This window comes from Mytilinidion resinicola (assembly GCF_010093595.1).
Source record: "Mytilinidion resinicola strain CBS 304.34 unplaced genomic scaffold BDZ99scaffold_17, whole genome shotgun sequence".
Taxonomy (NCBI): Eukaryota; Fungi; Ascomycota; class Dothideomycetes; order Mytilinidiales; family Mytilinidiaceae; genus Mytilinidion; species Mytilinidion resinicola.
In genome coordinates this window covers 184,848-207,821 of record NW_022985453.1, presented here as the reverse complement: position 1 = coordinate 207,821, position 22,974 = coordinate 184,848, and the positions used below count along the sequence as shown (strand labels likewise).

At 50.4% G+C, this 22,974-nt stretch overlaps 6 protein-coding genes and 1 non-coding gene across 7 annotated transcripts; 3 read left to right on the top strand and 4 right to left on the bottom strand.

The window, feature by feature from the left end:
* Nucleotides 1–8: 8 nt before the first annotated feature.
* On the bottom strand, nucleotides 9–1,648 carry BDZ99DRAFT_490354 (queuine tRNA-ribosyltransferase; the record flags this gene model as incomplete). Its single annotated transcript, XM_033723048.1, has 8 exons — nucleotides 9–383; nucleotides 439–516; nucleotides 567–624; nucleotides 682–1,002; nucleotides 1,053–1,140; nucleotides 1,260–1,342; nucleotides 1,399–1,556; nucleotides 1,607–1,648. The coding sequence occupies 8 exons, from the start codon at nucleotides 1,646–1,648 to the stop codon at nucleotides 9–11; spliced, it is 1,203 nt and encodes a 400-aa protein (XP_033572792.1).
* An 834-nt stretch (nucleotides 1,649–2,482) lies between these two features.
* BDZ99DRAFT_t66 lies at nucleotides 2,483–2,627 on the top strand. Its single transcript has one exon. It is a non-coding gene; the product is annotated as a tRNA-Ile (tRNA).
* Nucleotides 2,628–3,115: 488 nt separating this feature from the next.
* BDZ99DRAFT_466181 (putative isomerase YbhE) lies at nucleotides 3,116–4,868 on the bottom strand. Its single transcript, XM_033720712.1, has one exon. The coding sequence runs from the start codon at nucleotides 4,575–4,577 to the stop codon at nucleotides 3,339–3,341; it is 1,239 nt and encodes a 412-aa protein (XP_033572791.1). The 5' UTR covers nucleotides 4,578–4,868; the 3' UTR covers nucleotides 3,116–3,338.
* Nucleotides 4,869–7,219: 2,351 nt separating this feature from the next.
* BDZ99DRAFT_466178 (MFS general substrate transporter) lies at nucleotides 7,220–8,846 on the top strand. Its single transcript, XM_033720711.1, has 2 exons — nucleotides 7,220–7,576; nucleotides 7,634–8,846. The coding sequence occupies exons 1-2, from the start codon at nucleotides 7,559–7,561 to the stop codon at nucleotides 8,462–8,464; spliced, it is 849 nt and encodes a 282-aa protein (XP_033572790.1). The 5' UTR covers nucleotides 7,220–7,558; the 3' UTR covers nucleotides 8,465–8,846.
* A 161-nt stretch (nucleotides 8,847–9,007) lies between these two features.
* Nucleotides 9,008–10,828, top strand: BDZ99DRAFT_466177 (uncharacterized protein). The gene is made up of 3 exons (XM_033720710.1): nucleotides 9,008–9,894; nucleotides 9,950–10,092; nucleotides 10,164–10,828. The coding sequence occupies exons 1-3, from the start codon at nucleotides 9,346–9,348 to the stop codon at nucleotides 10,621–10,623; spliced, it is 1,152 nt and encodes a 383-aa protein (XP_033572789.1). The 5' UTR covers nucleotides 9,008–9,345; the 3' UTR covers nucleotides 10,624–10,828.
* A 445-nt stretch (nucleotides 10,829–11,273) lies between these two features.
* Nucleotides 11,274–13,171, bottom strand: BDZ99DRAFT_574114 (uncharacterized protein; the record flags this gene model as incomplete). Its single annotated transcript, XM_033728347.1, has 8 exons — nucleotides 11,274–11,432; nucleotides 11,495–11,725; nucleotides 11,784–11,984; nucleotides 12,035–12,246; nucleotides 12,296–12,478; nucleotides 12,527–12,716; nucleotides 12,769–12,895; nucleotides 12,945–13,171. The coding sequence occupies 8 exons, from the start codon at nucleotides 13,169–13,171 to the stop codon at nucleotides 11,346–11,348; spliced, it is 1,458 nt and encodes a 485-aa protein (XP_033572788.1). The 3' UTR covers nucleotides 11,274–11,345.
* A 1,035-nt stretch (nucleotides 13,172–14,206) lies between these two features.
* Nucleotides 14,207–17,570, bottom strand: BDZ99DRAFT_501424 (uncharacterized protein; the record flags this gene model as incomplete). The annotated part of the gene is made up of 6 exons (XM_033723812.1): nucleotides 14,207–14,923; nucleotides 14,958–15,405; nucleotides 15,810–16,251; nucleotides 16,298–16,762; nucleotides 16,901–17,368; nucleotides 17,417–17,570. The coding sequence occupies 6 exons, from the start codon at nucleotides 17,568–17,570 to the stop codon at nucleotides 14,207–14,209; spliced, it is 2,694 nt and encodes an 897-aa protein (XP_033572787.1).
* Nucleotides 17,571–22,974: the final 5,404 nt, after the last annotated feature.

The window sequence follows — 22,974 nt, the reverse complement described above, 5'->3', positions numbered from 1 at the left end:
GCCGCCTCTCAATCCGCAAGCAAGTCCACCCCCACCCCCTTCAACGCCTCAACCGCCCATACCGGGAAATTGGTCTTGTCCGAGTAGACCTTTCCAAAGAAGTCTTTTACAAACGCCGGGTACTTGTCCTCCAGGATCGCGTGCCGAGCTCGCTTCATGAGGTTCAGCTGATATTGGACGTTGTGGATCGTAAGCAGATGTGCGCCCGCGGTTTCCTTCGCGGCGACGTGGTATATGTATGCTCTTGTAATGCCCAGGCCTCCCTTTTCCTTCGGTCTGCAACACACGCATGTGCAGCCCTCCTCCACAGGGTTGAAGTCGTTTTGAAAAGAGGCGTTGCGCAGATTCAGGACACCAGTGGAAGTGATCGCGTTACCAAAGCGCTAGACTCCGTGTCAAGGGGCAGAAGCTAGGAAGAGTCTTTGTAATTGTACTCACTGCTGTTCTTGTGGGCCAGACACAATCAAACATGTCTGCGCCGAGGGCTATGGAGACAACTAGGTCTTCAGGGTAGCCCTACAATCTATGAGCCTAAGGTGCGATCGGAGGTCTCTGGATACACTTACAACACCCATGACATATCTAGGCTTCTTCTCCGGTAGCAGACTGGTACATGTGTCGACTCTAAGTGTAGTGTCAGCAGTAGTCTCTGCCTCAAAAATTCATCCATGGACATCTTACACTTTGCAGTAGGCCGCCTTTTCCTCGCCACCAGAAAGGCCACCGATAGCAATCCCGGGCGTATCTCGCTCGACCATCTCCTTTGTACATCGCTTTCTCAAGTCTAGATCTAGGCCTCCTTGAATAATGCAGAACAGATTCTGCCTCTCCGGGTATTTGTGTGCCTTGATACAGCGATCCAGCCACCGCACCGACCGGTCCATCGCTTCTTCCATCCGCGCGAGATCAGGAGATGTAGTCGCAATCACATCATCCAGTTGCATGATGATATCCGAGCCGATGGAGTTCTGGAGGGAGATGGAGTGTTCGGGGGTCAGAAGCCTGTATCCTCTCTCAATCGCCGCAGATCAAGATAAATTTATGGAACTCACATTGGTGTACCATCGTGCGGACTCAAGAACTTGACCCCTTCCTCCGTAACCTTCGCAAGCTTCAAAAGCGAGACCATTTGGAAGCTGACTTTGGCGTCAGCTGCTGTCCCTTGGTCCACAAAGTTGAGAGGGTCACCGACCCACCACTATCTGCAACAATCAGCTACTGTGCCCAACTTCAAATCTTCAGAATTGAGGGTAGAACACCTGTGAGGATATTATGTGGCCATGACTGGAATTTGTGCGCGCCGCCGATTGCGTCGAGTGTTGCTTGTCCTGGTTTCAACCCGCTTCCACCATTGTCAGAATTGTCTACGGGTACTGCTCGTGCGCTGGAGTGTCTCACAGGTGGTACGTGTTGTTCAGACATAGCCGGCATCCTGTCTCTTCTAGTTGCTCGGGTGTGAGGCCTTTGAGGGAGGCTTGGGTGGCCACGGGCATGAAGATCGGGAGGGGAACAGGCCCGTGGGGGAGGTGGAGGATTGCGGCTCGTGCTTTTGTGACCTGCACTGTGGGTTAGCTACATACAGTTCTACCAAGAAGAGGTGTCTGACCGAGCATTTCGCGAGTAGCTCGTACGAGAGCGCTGGTGGCATGGGTGCCATATTGAGCGGAGAGGTGTCTGAAACGAAATGTGGTGGAGGGACGGTCTTTCCCGTCTCGAGTTTCTCCGCCCGCAACCTCACTTCCTCGCCCTTCAACCACGGAACGTCAGGCTCGACCTCACTATTCATCAAGAGAGGCATATCAACAAATACTACTGGCCTAATCGTGCGCTCTATGCGCAAATAGGAAGTATCGTGTACTTTCTTAGCCCACTCAAGCCTTGCCGCGACTTAGTTCCACTCAAAAACCTGCTCTACTTCTACTTTTAACGCGCGAAACACCCTGTTATCTTCCATTTGCACCCTCATGGAGTTATATAAGTGCTTTAGCAAACCCTAAAAGAGCTAAAAAGATGAAATTGTTGCCCTTACATATGATATTTTTGCCCGTGTTAATGTTTTCGCCCTATAACCTTCTCACTTTCTCACTATTTTACCATAAAACGTCAGGCTCGGCTTCACTTTATTTTGGAAGTGGCCTCCTAGCAAACTTGTAAACCCCAGGGTAGCCCTTCATGTAAAAATCTTTATTTCCTAGAGCTTTTATTTTAAATTCGCGGAAAGACCTATTATAGTTGTAAGTCTAGTCCTTTACCTCTGCGAGAGGTCTCTTAGCACACTATAAAAACTCTATGCAAGATGGAATTTTAATAATTATAACTAATAGTTAACATAGCTAGGCCACTTCAGACAGCGCCAAACGGGTGTACACAGATTCGACTTGCGACCCATCCCCAACTCCCCCAAAGCTCCTCACCACCCCACCGAACCCCACTTAGCCATTATATACCGCCTAAATCGGTCCAATCTCCATCAAAAACAAATGCTCTCTTGGCTTAGTGGTTAGAGCGCGTGGGTTATAGCAGTTTCATCTACTTACACGACTCGTCTCGGCTTCGGCTGGGCGGGGCGTGGTAGCTTGGGCTGACAATTTCACACGAGGTCCTCGGTTCGATCCCGAGAAGGGGCAATATTTTTTGCCTCTCTTATTAGCGGATGGGTCTCTATGCGGCGTTCCTCGTCGCCTTTTTATTTTGGTTGCAGCGGCAGGACCGGCCACCACCGTGTGAGGTGGCTCGGCAAGCTTTTAGCCTGGCCAGAATTGTCTTTTTGCGGCTTTTTGTAACGTGCCAGAGGACCTCAGGTAGTGTTAGGCAAGTGTACATAAGCCAGATTCGTGGACTGCTACTTCCTGTTCGAGGGTGCCAGTCTCCGTTGGCCATGGAGTCACAACAGTCCAGCACCGTCTGGGGTGGCCCGGAGAGCTACCAGGTGTGTTGAATCTGTCATTTTCCGCTCCATCATAATGCACCAGGGGCCCTCAAGCGGTGTCAGGCAGGTGTACGTAAGCCCGAGTGGGTGTGTATCAGAAGTGGCATCATAGAGTCACATATTCGTAGAATGCCACTTTCTGCTCAAGAGCGTTAGTCAGTCTCCGTTGGCTACAGAGGTCCAGCACCGTCTGCGGTGGCCTGGATAGCTACTGGGTGTGTCGAAAGTGCAATTTTCCAGTCCATAATAATGGACCAGGGCCCTTCAGGCGGTGTCAAGCAAGTGTACACAGTCTGGACGGAGTAATGAAGTAGTCTGAAGAAGACAAGAAGAAGGGAAACTAATCATACAAGTACCAACGCTATGCAGACGCAAATTCAAAGGACCACCACAAGACACAAACCCTCCCTCAAATCTGCTGCACAAACTCAGGCCCAAACTCAGCCACCGAGTCCCTAAACTCCTTGATATCAACCTTCGACTCCTCAATCACCGCCAACTTCCCATCCGCATCCCTCTTATACGCCAACAACCCCGTCCCGTTGTTCTGATTCGTAGAGAAGAGAACATCCTCCTTCCCCAACGCCAAACTAAACATCCGCGGCGAAATCCCGAAACTACTAACCGACTCCCCAAACGTCAAGCTCGCCGTTCCCTTCTGCTCATCACGCGCCAACGTGAAATGCACAATACTATCCGCCTCATTCCCGGTCAGCCGATTCGACACATAAATATCCCGCTGGTTGCTCGCAACGATACACTCGCCTGCCGCCGCAAAGGTCTTCGTCGCGTCCGCGGTCGTGTCGGTCGGGTTCTTCGCTGGCATATCCTTGCCGAACGTGCTCTCCGTCTGAACATGCGTGAGCTCCAGCGCCGCATCCGTATACTTGACGCTGTACAGCTGAATCACGTTCTTCAGCTCGCACACAAACACGTAGTGCGTCGCTTTATCCCCCTCGCAGGCCTTGATAAACGCGCCATGGCGCGGCCCACAGCCGGCAGGCTCGACGGGGACTATCGCTACGCTGTTGAACGCGTCGGCCTTGGAGTCGATGACGGAGAGGATGTCGGCGCCGCGCAAGGGCACGACGAAGAAGCGGCCGGAGGGGTCGAGGACGGCTTGGTGGGCCTGCACGCCTGTCTGGTAGAGGGTGTTGGGGCCGAGTTTGTCGTCGAACTTTTTGGATTTGAGGAGCTTGATGGAGCCATCTGCGGCGCTGGTGTCCCACGCGTCGAGCGTGCCGTTGGTGAAGCTTGCGCCGACCATGCGCGACTCGTCTTTGGTGAAGGCGAGGTACACGACGCCGGTGCTGCGGGGGTGTGAGGTGACGTTTTCGAATTTGTTGGTGGTGCGGTCGTAGTTGAAGAGGCTGATGGTGTTGCCGTTCTCATTGACGGTGTAGAGGTGGTTGGGCTTCTTGAAGAGGGCCCAGCTGGGGTTTGTGCCGGCGGTGGCGATCTTGTTGGTTATTCTGAATTTGGAGCCGTCGAAGTCGACGGAGCTAATACGGCCGGGACCGGAGGTCACGATCAGTTTACTCAAGGTGGTGGGAAAGTTGGTGGGTTTAGGGTTTTTGATGGTTGAGAGGGTGGTGGAGGTGGCGGAGGCCATCCCGAGGGAGAGGAGGAATGCAAAAGAGTATTTCATTGTACTTGTGGTTTGGTGGTCTTGAGAGAAAGTGGGTAGTGTGAAATGAAAGAAGTTAGAGGAGAAGAAGAGCAAAGAAAGAAGACGAAAAAATGTCAAGTTTTGTTGCCGGCTATGACTGTAGAGGAAGGGAGTGGGAGCAATGGTTATGTGCTTATATTTATGCGATACGATGGCTCAGCTTGCAGTTTGCTGAGTCTTGCCAATGGAGAACTTGGTCTGTGGCCTGTCGTTCTGACCAGTTCCTGAGCCTATACTAAGAAGGCAACGGTTCACGGAGTTGTAGGACTGGGGTTTAGGATACATATTGAGGAGCGCAGACTCTGCAGGCACCTTCCACAGTTTTAACTGCAAGCTCCTCGCCTCAAAGGATTCGAAGGGGTTGTAGGAAGGGTTTCATGAGTATGCGGCGTAGAAGTTGTGTTTGGGCGGCGGGATCAGCCGTTGGCTGTGCCGTTTCTGTGACTGCGCATAGCTGACGCCACACCCTCAGCCCCCAAGCAGCCGGAGAATTTAGAGAGCGACTGTTGGCTACAGCATGAAACGCCAAGAGTATGTTTAGAGCCTTTTGATTTGCTGATGAGTACATGAAATGCTTGGTGCACTCCGCCTCATGACTAGGCGGCTTGCCACCGTTCGACCGGCCGTGCGTAGTCGCCGTCTACCCAGGTGCAACTTCATACGGCTTTCTTCGTTTGTTTCAGTTTCTACAGCTCATTTCAGTGCCATACCACGCATTTGAGATGTGTCCTCCTCAGTCCTTTCTCTTTCATCCTCCAGAGCGCGTCTGTTGTCGGAAAGAGTCCGCTGCTGGGAAGTTCCTCGACACTGGGGATCAATTTTGAACCTACGCGAGCGCGAGCATGGTAGAATATCTGCAACGAACGACCGAGGCACCGAGCCATCTAATATCCTGGGGGGTAGTATTGAGATAAAAAAAGATATATCCCAAAGGGACCAGCTAAAAAGCAAAGTATTACTCTACCAGATCCGTGCAAAGACAGCATGACTCGACTCAAGCGCATGGCCTTCGAATGTTGTCTGATCGTGGAGCATTTGAGCGTTCGAGCTGGTATCCGTAGCCCGGACTTACAGCCGCCTTGTACACCAAAATCTGGGGAAACTGAGTGTGGCAATTTCCATCCTTGGAACCACTTGTCCCACGAGTTTGGTCTCGACCATCTAGCGCCAGCAGAGACCTGCTTGAGAACGAAGTGCCCCCTTCGACTAGCAAACCGCCGGTTTGCCGAATCTGGGGATCCGTCTTTGGCTCGTTTGGGATTCCTATGATTGTGATTGGCCTAAGTGGTGTGTCAGGTCCGTCTTGATTGAAACTTAACCTTAGGTAGGCACCTTTGAGGAAGAAAAGAGGAACCGAACATGGAAGTTTTGGCAATGCTTTTCTGGGCCCGGGAGGGCGCGTATGAGGATGAGGGACATGTGGAGGAGATGTCTGGACGAATGTGAGAGGGAATCGCTCAAAGAGGACGTCTGACGAAATATCCTTTGATGAGTACTACAGCTTGATGTTCAACTATCATCTCTTTTCGATAGAATAGAATATCTGCGACAAAAAGAAGTGCTGCTCTAGCGATAGTATTTGCCGCAAAATGTACAAGGCATGCAAATACGAATTCTCCATTGGTTATGTCGTAAACTCGGAGGATGTCAAGTGTTTCGGACGAGGTCAAGTCGATTCGGCTAGCTCCAAAAGTCACCGCATTCGCCGAAACGGAAACATCATGCGCAACATGAAGCCTCCTACGTCAACCACGCAAGTCATCAGGAGGCAATTCGGTCGACCTTGGGAAGGTGTGCCGAGTGAAGGATGCCGGAAAGATCACCGCGTTTCGAGATCACCGTGTTTCGAGGTTCGACAAAGCTAGCTCACTGCTCCCCACCAAGCAAATAGATTCTCACCATTCGCCTTTCACCGCCACGAGTCAGCGTATTTGCAAAGACTTCGAGCCACGATTCGAAATCCTACGTTCATTGATGTCTGACGACGTCTTGGAAGGTGTGCCGCGATATTCTTCCCTCGGGTCACCCTTCGGAGCCCCTCGACGAGGCTTCGGCATTCCCAGTTCGGCATAAACTCCAAAATTAAATCCCCGCGAGTCTCTCCGCACTCCACACTCCGCATTTTCAAACCCCGCGTTATTCGCTCAGATGAGATCCGGGGTACTAAGCCGCGTGATTGAGGAGCCGACTTCTGGTGTATGGACACGCCCTTCGGTCTGGGGAATCCCGGTAACCATGATCTTGTCTTATTATATAAACAGACCCTTTCCCTTTCATGAAAGGCATTCCAGCTACTTCCCAATTCAACTGTCTCGTTGCGTTTTCATTTGATATAGCCTATGCTTCTCTCGTTGATTGAATTAGTCAACCTCCCATTCAGTGATCACTCCTGGTGTCCACCATCATGATCGAACTACGGGGCAGAATCCTGATCACAGTGATCCTACTCACCGCGGGATTCGACTTTCTCTTGCTTGGCTATGATCAAGGTACGACCTCCAATTTTATGACCGCGACGTCTTCTGACCTTCGTCTTTACAGGGTTATTCGGCGGCATTCTCGCCGGTGAGCGCTTCACAGAAATGCTGGGCCATCCCTCCGCAACTAAGCAGGGCTTAGTGACCGGAATTTACGACATTGGATGCGCGATGGGTGCTGTTGCAGCCTTCTTCTTCAGTGAAAATTTCGGACGGAAACGCTCCATCATCCTCGCCAACATCATCGTTATTATCGGTGCAGCGATTCAAACTGCCTCGTACTCGTATGGCCAAATGGTCGCATCGCGCATCATTGCAGGCTTCGGGGTGGGTCTCAGCACAGTAGCCGTCCCGATTCTCCAAGCCGAGACTCTGCCTTCGCACAATCGTTGATCTCTACTCGTCGTCCAGTCTGCTCTCATCATCATCGGTGTGGCGGTTGCGTCGTGGCTCTGCTTTGCTACTTTGTATGCTGAAAGCTCGATGCAGTGGCGTTTTCCAGTAAGATCTCCCTCATCCCTGAGCCTTCTAGACTCCACTGACACAGCCTTCTCATAGATCGCATGTCAGATCATCTTCTCTCTCATCGTCCTCATGCTCTGCCCCTTCATCGTGGAAACCCCTCGTTGGCTCGCAAAGCACGACCAAGTCGAGAACGCACGCCACGTAATTGCCCGCCTCCTCGATAAATCCGACAACGACGCCGAAGTCACAGGCCAGCTCAACGAGATCCTCGACACCATCGCCACGGAAGAAGAAGACGGCGAGCCAACCTGGAACGAAGTCTTCACCAATGCCACCAAAACACGCAACCTTCACCGCGTGCTACTCGGCATGGGACCATACATGATGAACCAGTGGAGCGGCATCAATTCCATCTGCTACTACCTCGCCTTCATCCTGCAGCAGTACCTCGGATTCTCAGCGAACATGTCGCTCATCCTCGCCTCGGTGGCGTTCACACAGTACGCAGTGTTCTCCTGGCCGCCGTTCCTCTATATCGACCGCATTGGGCGCCGCAAAAGCATCATGATCTCCTCCGCCGGCTGCGCGGTGTGCATGGTCATCATCGCAGGCTCTCTCGGCATCAAAACTATTAAAGCTAACAGCGCGTGCGCTGTCGCGTTTATCTTCCTTTACATGGACTTCTTCACGTCCGGCATTCTCCCCGTCTCATGGTCCTACTCCGCTGAAGTCCAGCCGCTCCGCGTACGCAACAAATCCACCGCTATCGGGGTTTTCAGCCACTGGGCGTCTAACTTCGTGGTCGTGATGGTCACGCCTATTGGTTTGCAGTCGATTGGTGGGAACTACTTCTGGATCTGGGCGATCATCTGCGCTATTTTCGTGCCGCTGATTTATTTCTTTGGTGTGGAGACCTCCGGCTGAACACTGGAGCAGGTTGACCGCATGTTCTATGAGGATCCGAGGGTGCTAATGGGGTTGAATCCGGACAACAGGGCTGTTGTTAGAGCAAGCAAGGCTGACGAGGAGGAGAGGTTTAGGGCGTTGGGAAAGCTGGAGACGGATGAGAAGGATGGGGTGCAGCATCTTGAGAATGTTCATCATGGGGATTAGAAGGTGTGAGGATAGGAATATGTACCGCCTGAAAAAGGGAAGGAAACTATTATTTAGCATACGGAGGCCTGGTGCCTTGCTCTCTGTATTTCGATGTCTGGCTGTCGTTCACGTCGTCTGATGTGCATCTGAGAAGTGGCACCTAAATATCAGCCAAAGTGGCATTTAGTAAAGTACCATCATCGTCTCCACAACCTCAGCTTCTCTGGCCCATAAATCATCAGTCACCCACTATTCATGAGCAGCAACCTGAAGCCTCAGTGTCTCCATCAAAGTAATAGCTATAGCTACGTTCAGACCCTATCTTATCTTCAGGAGAACACTTGGTGCCTCAAGTTGCTGCGAGACTGGTACTGTAAGTTTTCTTCCTTAGCAATCATTACAATACTTCCATTGGCGACGTTTTTGACCCTGCTCACCGCACGCAAATCGGCCAAGCCAGCCACATCTCTAAGCAAGACGAGTCTTACCGAGGGCTCGACGCACTCTTCACATCGGTTACAGAACGTGGCGTTGTTGTCCTATCATATCAAGTTGTGGCGGCGAACATGCAGCAGCTGAAAAGCAGGCGATTGCCATTAGGCTGAGGCGTAGGTTGCATGGTCCGCAGCCCACGTAACTCTTCATCCCCTTCCTGGCCGTAGGAAAAGGCGATTTCTGTCATTTTCAAAGATCCGTTTCCAACGGCGAACATGGCCGCCGCACTTTCCGCAGAGCTAGAAGGCTTATCTCAACGACTAGTTGCGCTCGAGACCGACCGAGCAAATAAAGAAAGAAGAGACCAGGAGAATGTTACAGAGAAGGCTCGGCAATGCACGGGAGCACTCATCGATCTTGCGAAATTGGTCGTCGCCTGGAAAGAGCCGTTGCGTGGAGAAGATGACACCGATCAAACGATCTCAGAATCCAACCGTGGCCTCCTGCTCGCTGTGGCTAGGGTAGAACAGTCGCTCGTCGGTCTTAGCGATAACATGACGAAACGGCTAGAGGATAATATGCAGAGCTCGTTGCGGTTTGCGGACACTTACGCGTCCGAAGTCGTGGGGCTGCAGAATAGGCTCCAAGAGGCGCAGCAGGATGTCGAAAAGAGGATGAGAGATGCGCAAGATTCGATAGACAGCTTGGAGAAAAGCATTGAGACAGCTACGGTGGCTCAAAAGGGTATGAAAGGGGACTTGTCCGCGTGTGAGAAAAGAGGCGAGATGGTTCAAAAGAGTAATGAGTTCACGGGTGGCGATACGGTAAGTCTGTGGATCCTATTCCGCCTTAGAATTATGTATCTCACTCTCTCTGCAGGCAGCAGTAGTCGCTGCAACCGGTGGTGGAGCGGCCCTCTGGTTTGGTGCTATTGTATTCCCACCGCTTGCTATCGGTGCAATAGCATGTAATCTTGTCCAAGCAGGATATATCGCAGACGATGTTATCAAGACACGCAAAATGTTTGCATCCCTTCCTCCCTTCCTCGCGCTTCATTAGCTTCGAATGCTGCACCTACTGATCATGAACACAGAAAGAAGATAAAAGAAGAGGTCGAAGCCATCAAAACGAAAATATCAAGCAGCAACAGCAGGATCTCGGGACTCAAGAGCCAAGTCCATGACATGGAGAATACACGAGCTAACCTCCTGATACTAAAAGCCGCGGTCGAGCGCACCTCGAAGCGCTCGAATGCTATCTCCGAAAAGGCACAGACTCTCGAACGGCGTTACAATCAAGATCAATCTCGGGTCGCAGAATGCCTTATCAAACTCCGGACCGCTCGTCTCACGTCGCTGGATTTCGCGGTGGCAGACTCAAAAGATGCAGTTCTCGAGACTCTCGTAACTCTTTCACTGGACATGACCGCTTTCATACCCAATGAGCACATGGTCACCGAGTTCTTGCAGGACCTCCTCGCCCAACTGCGACGTGATCATGGAAGTGCGACCGGTATTACTGGTACTAATGCGGTCAGTAAATCGCCCAATTGACCCTCAAGCGTCCGACGGAGTGTTCGTACACGAACCTCTATTCGAAAGACGAGGACGGCGTGGTTCAATTGCTAGTGCCAGATTGGAACGGACTACCTGCTGACCATTGCTGCAGTCTTCACAGCTAACGACCCAGCTTTCGGAGAAACTCCGCGAACAGTTGATCGAGTCTCAAAAGGCTTCTCTAGAGACAACACGTCATGCTAGCACAATTTGGATGCTTCTGATAGTAGCTTATTTTGCTGTCATTTTTTGCCAAATCCTCGCCGCAGTTGGTGTCCTGAAGTGGGCACTGCTCGTACTTGGATGCGGAGCTTTCCTAACGTTCCTATATCATTCCCCAGAAACCGCTCGTCGCTTAGTTAGTGCTGCTAAGACCATCATAGTACCTGCTTGTGTGATCGGGCTCGGCTTGTTTGTAATTTGTCGAGTTCCGGTTGTACTTGGAGCGCTGCTAGTATTGGGCTGGGTTTCATGGTCGATTATAGCAAGCCCGATGAATGGTGTAGCGAAGTTGTTGGGCGTTCTACTTTGCATATTCTACTACTGCTGTTTTGTGTACCTTTGCATGATCTGGTGGATCTCTCGGGGCCTTTACAGAAGCATTGTAGGATAGGACAGTTTCATTATTATCAAATTCAAGCTATCTTAGCCTATTATCACTCCGCTTAGACCCGGCTATCGACGTGGAAACTCCTTCAACTCCGGTCAGTCTCTTAAAACTAGACAACACCATTCCTCTTGATGAGGATGCCTCCAGCGCTTCCTTCGACGATAGTCTTGAGAGTGCCACGCAGCTCAAGCTGTGCCTACAAATCATCGTGTCAGTCTATGCGAAAGACGTGTGTCGAGGAAGTCGTCTAATGCGTACTCTTTGAGAAGTCTCTCGAACGCTTGCAGACGAACGCGACTTATACTCTTTGAGCTGGAGCTCCTTGAGCTTCCTGCTTTCGGTTGTAATGGAAGAGTCAGAAAGCCCCAGCTCCCCAATCTCCTTGAAACCTCCAACGATATGTTTGTCTGAGAGCTCTACATAGGCTCCAGCAATATGCTGAATGGTCGCAAAATGGATCTTGACTTTGACAGCCTCAGCCAAAATTTCCTATAGACGGAGCGATTAGCAGAGAGAAAGTCAAGGGGTTGTCAGAGGCTTTGTATACCTCACGCAACTCTGCAGCCTCTTCCTCGTTCTCCGGCGCAACATCGTCCTCAAGCTTTGGCAAGTAATCCTTCTCATAGTGATTGATGACAATCTCAACTACTTTCACAATGCTGATGAAGAATAGCAGAAGCTTTTGAATCTGGTCCTGCAGGTCCATCAGCCTTCCGATCGCGTCCCCGAGGACCTTCTCCGCGTCAACCTGAAGTAACGTCAGCTGTGACTCCGGATGCAAACGGCTATCAATCTTACCAGCCCAGATCGATCCGACATGAGTATCTCCATATCCTTGGCCAGTTTCGTTTCTGCGAACTCAATGTCTCTCACCCTCTGCATCTGCTCTTCGTAGAGTGCTTCCGCATCGAGAGCATTCTTCTCAACCCCCCACGAGCATAGCATCGTCAAGCCCATTATGCCCCACCCTAAAGTAGGATTGATGAATGAGATCGCAGCACCCGCATGCACTAGCTCCAAATTAGCAGATTGCAAGGACATGAGAAAGGATATGTTCACTGTTTAACGCGCTAACTCCGTCCTCATTGAACTCTTTATGCAATTGGCCGGCCTTGTCGCGCTTCTTCTTTTGTTCCGCTGCTTTATGCTGTGCGTCCTCTTCGGCCTTCTTGGCTTCGGCCTTCTTCCTCTCCAACTCCTCCGCTTCTTCCCTCTTTTTCCTTTGCGCGTCTAGATTCTCCGCTAATAGGAGTCAGCGTTGATCATACACTGTCATGCCAACGGTATTACCTTCTTTGTCATGCACAGCTCTCCACAGAGTATCCGTATCCTTGCTCCACTTCTTGAACGACTCATAGATATTGCTCGCCTCTATTGCGCAATTCAACGCTTTACTCTTCAAACTTTTCAGGTCATTTTTCAGATTCTTCTCATTCAACGCGGTCTTCGGTCTCCCCAAGCGCATAACAATCTTATTGATCTACACACACATTAGTCCGATCCCCCAACTCTTCGTATCTTAGGATTCCTACTACACCATTCGGCGAGCCAACCTGGTTCGCATACGCGCTGATTGTCGCCATCCCCACCTGAGCCTCCAAGAACGCCGAGCGGCCCGTCTGGAAGATATGCAGGAGGTTGGTCGTGAGGCGTTTCGACCTATCCTATCAGCAACCCAACTTGGCAATATTTTAGCGGCCCAACTCACTCAAGATGTGGGTTGTCAATGGTAACCATCTTCGCAGCCTTGACCGACGAGACCAGCATGCATTCTCCAAGGATTCCAATCGCGATAGGCGCAGCGCAAAGCGTGTTCGACCAATCAGACGTTAGAACACCGCGGAACTGCACTTCGGCGTCCTCGACGTGGCTGGCTACGATCATTTCTGCCTCTTCGGAGTCCTTCTCTGGGAGGAGAGGTTGTGTTCCGGTCATGTTTCTGGGTGGCTCGCGCATTTGGCGAGGTTGAGAGGAGCTGCTGTGGTATGCTTAGCAGACAAGGCTGAAGATTGTTCGGATGAGGATTAACAGGTGTCGCAATCCGGCGCGATGTTGACTTTATACATATCGCTCGATAACATGGACGCCATAGTGCTCCAAGAAAGGCAGTGTTTCCTCAGCCTCTCTTCACGTCCGGTGGTCTAGCCCGGCAACTGAGTCGATCCTGGTAAACCGCCTTTCTGGTCTGATATTGGAGCGGCTTGAAGACTGATTGGCCAGGAGACTACTATTCCCCTCTAGAGTTGTTATCTACCTTGTACGATAGTCTGTGGCTTGATTTTAGAGGGTGACCACCAGATCTGAAGAGAGGTTGCATGTGTCTGTCTTCACCGGAAGGCTGAAAGCCGCGTCTTCTTGGCTATATAGCTATCCTAGCTCTGAGTATCCTAGTTGTCCAATCATTGAGCTTGGCCGTTAGAAGAGCGTCTACTTCCGACACGTGGCTAGGCGCCCAAGACTTCAAGAATAGAAGCCAAGGCATGAAGGGAATGATAAAGGTTAAGCGAAGCATGCTAGGAAGGTTTAACCGACAGCCACCAGCGAGGCTGTGTCTAGACAGAGTCGTCGGTAATATATGTGCGTATTGTAATATGCGTTCAGCCTTGTCATAGGCACATATCACACGTGCGCTCATTTGAAAGATTTTGGTGACTGGGCCGCACTAGGATTTCTATATCTCTATCTACCTTGTAAGTTGTCCCCTCCGCATTAAGTAAGAGAGACAGCATTCAATACACGGTACCGCGTCGTCAGTCTGTGTACAGCTCCTCGACACTTTTTGGAGTGCTTGAGCATGTCTTGAAGTAGCCCAGTGAGGCTGTCCCACGCCGAATGCGAGGATTCGAGAACTCACCCAAATGTGGTGGTGACAACCGAAAAGACTCAACCGGTGTCCACAGAACAGCTCCGGCACTGAAACTCTCCCTCTACTTACCACGAAACCCTCGTTTATTCCCCCACAGAGACCTCCTACTCCTCCATCCTATCCTCCACCTCCGCCACTTTCGCTCCTTCCACCACCGGAAACCTCACCAACACCCCACATTCAGTCGTCCAATAGCTCCTCAAGAAACCGATCTTGGAGAAGATGTCCCAGATATGCTGCGTCAGGTGGGAGGGCAAAAAATTATTGTACCTCGCGCCATACCCGCCATCCCGCGGCCAGTTCCACTCACGCCAGCCAGGCATCTCGTACGCCACAGCCTGGAAGCTCGCAACCGTCGTAGCAAGCGCCATGGACACTTCCGCCTCACCTCCAACAGACAGCTGTTGTCGTTCGCGGTCAGTGTAGCCCCAGATCGGCTCGGTGATTGAGTAGGGCAAGAATTGATAGAGCTGGCCCAGGTTGAGTGACGTAAGGGGAATTTGTTGTATCTGTCGCAAGATAAGGGCCCACGAATCTTCGAGTTCTTCCAATATAAGATCCTGGAAGATAAGGGTACGCAACGTAGCCGCATTTCCCTTCAGAATCTGCGTCAGACCATTACCCGAAAACCTCATGCCTCCAAGGCTAAGCTGGGTCAAATGTGTCGGCCAGTCCAGTTGCTGAAAGCCCGAGAAGCCTTGGATGATGCTGGTGTCTTCGGGGTAGCGGTTGCTAATTTCCAAAGATTGGAGGCTTTCGCCGCTCATAACATCTTTGATGACTTCAACGTACCCGAGAGAAAGAGGGTGCGCTTCCCAGAACTTGATGGCGAAGTGGCGAAGATTCTTCGCGTACTTGAGCTAGATAGGGTTCGCGAGTCTGGCTGTGCCGTCTCTGCTGTCGGACGCTGGATAGTGGCGGAACGGGATATGGGCGCCATGCAGGTGTCTCTTTCAGAAATGGAAGGATGATTGAAAGAAGGTCTACAGGGCGGATCATAGTTCTGGTTTGCAATCTGATCTTTTCCAATAAAGACGCAACCGCGTTGTTATTACTGTAGCGAATACACAAGTACAGTAATTCTGCCAAAGCTTTCCCACCCATGGAAGGATTCTGTAGACCTTGTGATGGGTCTATTATTGGTTTTGATTGCAGGTCGAAGTTGGCAAGAATATCCACTTGGAGGTTCCCAAGCACTCTCAGAGGCGTTATGTCGCTTATTTCTCCTCTCTCTGCGACATGGAATAGTGAATTCACGAACGAGACGGCAAATGAGATGTTGTCTCTAAGCACGGGAAGGACTCTAACGAGTCTATTAGCAGACTGGTATACTACTAGACTTTTAGATCTAATAATGTTACCTTTCAAACAAGTAATTTGATAGGTAATCTACCTCGTCCTTGTTCCAGCATACATACCTTGTCAATGCGACACCATCTCTGCTTGAAAGGGTGCGTTTGATTTCGAGGCCGGCTCGTGACAGGGGTATTCAAGTAGAGGTAATGTGAGTCGTCGTATTTTCGCAATCACCCAGGACTTGACTACCTTGTTGAAAGGCATTTCTGAATGAATGTCTATTCCACCTAATATCAAAAGGTGTTGGATGATGGTGTATGTTGGTGAGAGATGCGATATTCGAGATAGAAGCTGATCCCAACTACATTCAGTTAGTCCCAAGATTTTCCCACTAAGATGGCCGACACTTACACTACTCTCACAGAATCAAAAGCAAGAACTTTTGGTAACCCCGCAACAAGTGCCATTATGTCTTGAGGAATTAGACCTATGACTGCGGATACGCATTGGGTGAGAAGAGGGGGAGAGCGGACTAGCTCATTAGCAACACATGTCTGAATTATCTTAGATATCGCTGCGTTAGGGAATGGTGGAGGGACAAGGCCAAGATTTCTGCGTCTCAGTGCAGGGTCCGCTCGCATCTGTATAGCTAACTCAGTTATCTCGACATTTTTCCCGGTGACAAATATGGCAAGCTGACGCACATCGAGCGCTAACTGGCGGTTCTCTTTGTCTGCCGGTAGAGTCTGGTCTAGCGGCGTCTCGATATCTCTCTTGAACTGAAAGCCGGCTTTGAAAGGTCGAAGAAGGAAGGCCATCAGCTTTTGTCGTGGCACTATCACAACAACCTCATCTATTCGTCAGTGCAGTGTTCGGGATTTTTGATAGTTTGAACTCACCGTGTCCCGATACCAGTTTTTCATCAGCATCGACGTCAGTGGCAATATTCTTGCCATCTAGCGTTACAACGCGCTTCAGCTTCATTGAAGTTTGGTCTGTGTTTTGGATCGTATGGAACCTACCGGGCGGGCAGTGAACTCCGCGGCCTTGGCGAGAATGAGCGTATTCCCACTCATAATACTTTGCATACACGGGTTCGCCAGTGATTATTCGTTCTATGCTCGAGAGATAAATTTGGAATCTAGTCCGCTTGCAAACTTCCTCGGAAACTCGTACTTTGAACAGATCCATATGCTTAAGGTTGCCTAGGCTAAGGCTAGCGCCTGTGTATTCATGGTCAAGAAGATAAACAAGACTTTCAAACCCGGCCATCCCTCTGGTAACCTGTTCTTGCCAGAGGGCGAAGGTTTTTCGAAGCTCTTTGGAGTCGCCTTCGATTTGTGCAGCCGAAGGATTAGGTCCGACTGGGATATCATGCACCAAATTATAGGTCAATACCCAACGATATCCATATCGAACCTGCAGAACCTCGTGGGAAACGTCGGAGTACCAGGCAATCTAGGAAGAGGCGTGCTTGGACGAAGAGAATGTTTCGGAATGACCTTTATGTGTGACTTCAACATCACCGCCCTCGTGCTGGGAGGGTAAGACAATCACAAGGGTCCCGAACATGCCCGGCACCTTCTCGGTGTCCTTTTGTTTCCTGAACATTGCGCCTTCTTCGTAAAGAAACATCTTGTATAGTTCCGCATAATTGAGTTCCCGGCCTCCAGTCTCCCCAAGCTTGTCAAAAACCTTTGGGAGAACCACATCATCCGTGAAGAAGCTCCATCTGGGGTTGATGATTTCGAAGTCGTGGGCGTTGATCTCCCATGTGTTTCTAGCGGAGGTGTCCACAATGGTCCTAGTCCCCTGCCCAAACGGCGCTTGGTGGCTGATATTGATGAGACACTGGACGTGATCTCTAGAAAGAGGAAAATCGATGAGCTTGTGCCCTTTGAGCTCGTTCCGTGGGAATGATATTTGTGGATTGGGAATGCTTGTAAATTCTGCCGATGCGGCAATTGAGCCTACGGACTCTATCTAGCTCATGAGATTCTCGATGTCAGCCTTGAGACCTATCGCGAATGCATTTATCTCGCTGAACTCATCGGATTCGTCTTCTTCCTCATTCTCTTCCTCTGACTCTACCTCTTCTAACTCATCCTCGTTCTTCTCCGAATTGGAGCCGGGATCGGTTGAGGGAGGGATAATCATCGGTGCTGGTGGCATACTGTTAGGCGAAATATATAACGTAGGTGGCAAGCGAGCTGCGCACCCTTCAACTTTTTGCAACGCGACACCTTGTAACTACAATGGCTCCACCAAATAAAAATCGTTTGCCGTACAACGAAGGAGACATCTTCCTTGCTATCTCATCTATCGATTCTACACAAAAGCCTAGTGCACGACGCGCTTTATCAATATACAATGTCCCTGAATCCACACTATGTTCCCGACGCGCTGGAACGCGTGCACGACGCAATTGCGAGCCCAACTCGAAGAAACCTACTATGCTTGAAGAGGAGGCGATTGTTAGATATATACTGGACCTGGATGCGCATAGGTTTTCGCCTACGCTAGGCGCTGTACGTGATATGGCAGATTTGCTGCTCGCTGAGCGCGGCGCTGGCAAGGTTGGCCAGAAGTGGCCAAGGAACTTTGTCAACCGGACACCTAGCCTTACAACGCGATTCAATCGACCGTACGACTGGCAAAGGGCCCTATATAAGGATCCTATAACTATTAGGGCCTGGTTTAACCTAGTAGCGCGCACTAAGGCTACGTACGGCATCTTGGACGTGGACACCTGGAACTTTGTTAAAAACACCAAGCAACGCGCACAAGTTAGGGTCTTAATTAATACTAATTCGCGATCGGATACAGAGGCATCAGGATTCTTCTCCTACATTAATTATCCGGTCGCTTGATCAGCTTACAAGGGGCGCTAAGGGGATAAGCCATAAGATAGTGCTACTGCAGGATCGTGTCTGTCGACTTAAGAAGGCAAATAAGGCCGCCACAAGACGCAGACAACGCAAAAAGAAACAGATCCAGGATAAAGGCACCCTGGCAATAACAGAGGGAGAGGAGATTAATGCTCAAAGGGGCATTAGGCAGCAGCTAGAGAGTGAAACGCGTCAAAATAAGGCGCGATCAAGTGCTAGCCGGCAGGCTTCAGCGCGCTGTAAGCTTTGCAGACAGCCTGGGCATAACTCACGAACGTGTGAGAAACGTACTGTAGATACTGCCCAAGCTTAGACAGCTACCCTACTACTAGTATTTTCAAGCGTTGTTAAGATATATAGCTATAAAGGCAGAAGATGTTGGTGGGGTGCGCAGCTCGCTTGCCACCTACGTTATCAACTACCTCCACTGCAAGTGTAAAGTAAGAAGAGCGACGAAAATGATGTGTACGATAGAATTGCTGGTTAAATACGCTCGAAACGATTGAAAAGCGCTTGACGAGTGCTATCAACGAGGAAACACAGGGTCGCATGAAAAGGAGTGATGTAGAAAATGCGGGATCTGTGATGGACTATGAATAAGGACTAGTGATAAGGCTAGGTCTATAGGCGTTAGTCTATCGTCTCGCTTGAAATGACACGTAGCACGCATGACACGAAACCATCACGCTGTCACGAGGCCGCTTTCTTGGGAAATACGACATCCATTCGCAGCCTTGTTATATCACTTGTTGAAGTATCCTCTTTCTATTTCAGTACCTATAATCGTGGTGAAATAGTAGCTGGCAGGCTCCGTTGAGCATGACGTTGCAGTCTGTTTTGCATCCGTCTGAGGTAGCCCCAAGAGCTATTATGCGTGTCAAAACTGTGGTTTTCAAGGTCATTATAAAGCACCAGGGGGCCTCAAGCGGTATCAGAGAAGCGTACATAATCCCAGAGTGGGTATCTGTATGAGCCATCGGAAGTCTAAAACATAATCACAGAGTCGTAGATTGCTACTTTTTGTTCCTGGGACGCTGGCAGGAGTGACTGCTATCAATAACAACACGGACTCAAGTCCAAGGAGGCAAACCCATCGAAGTAACAACTCGAGCATCACGAAATACTCTAATGATGCCTCCGCCAGACAGATTACAAAAGTCTGAACAGTACTACTTCTTTCAGGGAACAAGAATGGCATACTTTCAGGGAAAACGACCGCCTGTTCTTGGACCGCCATATCGAGCTCGCTTTCTCCGACGATGCACAGAAACTTTTATATCCTCAGTAGCCCAAGGACCCGCCAGTTCATGCCAGAACCCCCGCTTCTGCGGAATATGAGACTTGCCAATAGGGAAGAGGTCGAGCTTTCCCTTGGTTCCATTGCGGACATATCTTAGAGATTCTCCTCTATTATGAGAAGCGCGCTTCTTCTCGACGATCTTCGGATCGTCTAGCATGACAAACAAAAGCGCAAGTCGACTAACTTCGGTATGAACGGCGTGGTTTTTCCAGAACTCTGTGAGATATGTTAGTCGATGCTTTCTTTTATGGCTCTAGAGCAACTCCTCGACTAGATCAGAAGACTTACCTTTGCATGATGAGCAATATAGACACCAATTTGTATATTGGTGAACACCTCCAATGCCATCTACAGAAAAGGATGGATCTGAGTAAAGCCGTGGCATGTCGCAGCCGCAGCAATTTGGTGCGAAAGTCCACACGCAGGACAAGGCGCGTTTATGGCGACAAAATCCAGCTCCCAAATTGCGCTTCCACTCACGGAAATCAAACTGTGGCCGATATTTATGTTTGACACAATAGCGGTCCCCGTCGTCGCCATACTTTCGAAACATCACCTTCTTCGCATTCTCATCGAATGCGATAGCTTCAGGAGAGCCATCTTTAATTCTAAAGGCTAGCAGAAGCAGGTCCCGCGACACGGACTTCAAGGGTTCCACCCACGCAAGTATAGCCTCAGCAGTCGGGACTTTGGACAAGTCGGCTTTGGCCATATAAAACTGACGCGAGTAGAGAACAAGTGCGTCTACTCTGAGGACTTTAACGTCTTCCTTGCGGAGACGTAGTGTACGGCGGACATGATGAATCCAACGGCCGAACTCGTCATCCGAGGGAAGGGGAGTGTCGCAGGCCATTTGAAGCTGTGAGTTCATCTCTTCATTTGAAGCCCTAGAGCCTAATGCCACCATGAGAAGCCTCTCGAGAGTGATTCTGTCATCTATGTCGCAGAGCTCCTTGATGTGCGGGATCCTCTTTGGCCTCTTTGTTTTGATCTCACCGCCCAGCAACACAAATAGTAAAGCAAGCCTGTTCAGTTCGAATAGAACAGAATCATCTCCGTCCTCGTCCGCACTATTCTCTTCGGTCGAAACTGGGGAGGGTTTTGGTGAATTTGGTACAATGGAATTAGGAGAAGACAGCATCGAAGTCGGGTTAAGATTGTGGGCTTGTTCCGATGGTTGGATAGCTGCGGTAGGGACTGAAAGGTCTGCTTGAGGTTGAGGTTGAATTCCATCGTCCGCCACGGCTGCGAAAGCTGAAACGCCATCAGATACCGCCTCAACTTCGTCTGCCTCTTTAAACTTCTCCGTAATCTCAATAATCTCCCCAGTCTTCAAATCTTGGACCTTCACCCTCGTGCTCTGATACAGTGCGACATCCCAAACCACCTTTTCATCCACAAAAAACGAGCCGAGCCACTCCCCATCAATCCCATACATGAATTTAGCGGGCATAGGAATCGTTGGAGTCGTTCCCACCTCGAATTGGCCCAAGCCCGGAATCGCATCTCCAACTATCTTTTCAGGCTGTCCAGGGAGCCCAGCCAGCTCTTTTCGCAGCCGCCAAACTCCCCACCTTTTCATCCAATCCCGAATGTCCTTCAGAATCTCCAGCTGGTGCTCATACTTCGCGAACATGCCCCCGATATCCAGGCGCTGAGACATGACGCACGCTGCGTACTGCCTAAGCTGAGACCCTGGCGCTGTCTCCTTATACGCGTTTATCATAGCCATCGTGTCTATGACAGCCGGTGCTTTATTCAACAAGTTGTGCGTAATCGACACTTCGTTCCGCCGGAACGCGATGTCCCATTGCCTAATAGCTATGTTTTGTACTTTGGGCGCACCGAGGATGTGCGCTATGCCGTGGACCCGCGGGAGTTCGTTGTTCACTACATGTTCATGAAGTAACATATTCTCGTCCGTACCATAGAGAGAAAGTAGGAATCTATGCACCGCCTTGGCCTCAAAGTCCGGCATCGTGATGGTGAAGCGTGGCTTCCGTTCCCTCTTCGCCCAGTCTATTGTATAAAAGTCCGACGGTTTGAGGTTGCGCAGTGCGTGCGCAAAGAATGGAAGGTTGAGGAGTAGGGGTAGGTTGACGTCGTAGCGGGTGACGGAGGAGTCGACAAGGAGGGTTATGGCTACGCCTGGCCTGTTGTACGTTATTATTTCATGTTCTTATGATTGAGGGGGAAGAGGATTTGCGGCGCATGAAAAAGGTGGTACTGTAATTCCTAGAGTAAGCCACCGTAAGTGTGTACACCTGTCTGCCACTGTTTGGAGCGCTTCAAAGCGATTTCAGAAACCTGAACGAGATAGAAGCTCTTCACCCTGGGCTCCATCGAAACTCATTGAAGCACTTCAGACAGCGGCAGACAGGTGTACACACAACCGCACGAGACATAGTGGTTGATGGGCGCATCATCTTCTTCATGTCCAGCGTGTTGGATTAGTATTACTTACGTGTTTTTTGAACCCTCTGGCTGCGCTAAAACCATGGGAAAGTGTACGCTCTCATGGTTGGTTTTGCAAGAGACACAAGCGACCTTGCCACAGCAAGGTAGAAACCTGAACTCATGACTTGTGTTTTTGCAGATATGGCAACGATATTGTGGTCCTCCTGGAGGTGGGGCGACGGCGAGCAGTTGCCCTGGTACGGAGCCTTCGCGGCCTGCTTGCATAGTGATAGTGGTTACGACTGTGGTGGTGTGTCGGTGGTGGGTGTTGAGGTTGGTGTGGTAGGGGGGTGTGATGTTGTCGTAGAAAACGCGCAGTCGTCATCAAGTAGGCAGGTTTTCCTGTGTGCTTGGCACCATCGATGGTGAATGTAGCTGCGAACTCTTAGCGCGGAGGATACACTTGTTTGCAAATGTTTGAATTGGCCTGAGGTGGAAACTAACTCATCAAGGGCTTTGAAGCGTCCCGCCTTCAATTCACGGGCCCAGTCTTTTCCATTTCATCCTAGTGTCCAACGCGTCTGGATACTCTCTCTTTTAACTCGCAGGCTCGATAGCTTTGCTTCTCAACTTGTATCTGGAAACCCCGTTGAGGCGCTGCAGACGGTGTTAGACACTACTGTAAACTTCATTCTTCAGTTCACAAGCTCAATACCATTACATCTCAACCCGAATTTGGAAAGCAGGATGAGGAACTTCAGACGGTGCCAGACGTGTCCACAGACGGTGTTAGACAGTACAATGAACTCCTCCTTCGATTCAAGTGCTCGATGCCTTTACATATCAACCCGTTAGAACTCGTCCTGAGGGGCCTCGGACGGTGTCAGCCGTGCCCACGGATATCCTCGTTCGATTCACGGTCTCGTCACCGTTACATCTTGTCCGTGGGTTTGGGGGACAACCAAGGCACCTCAGACGATGTCAGACGTGT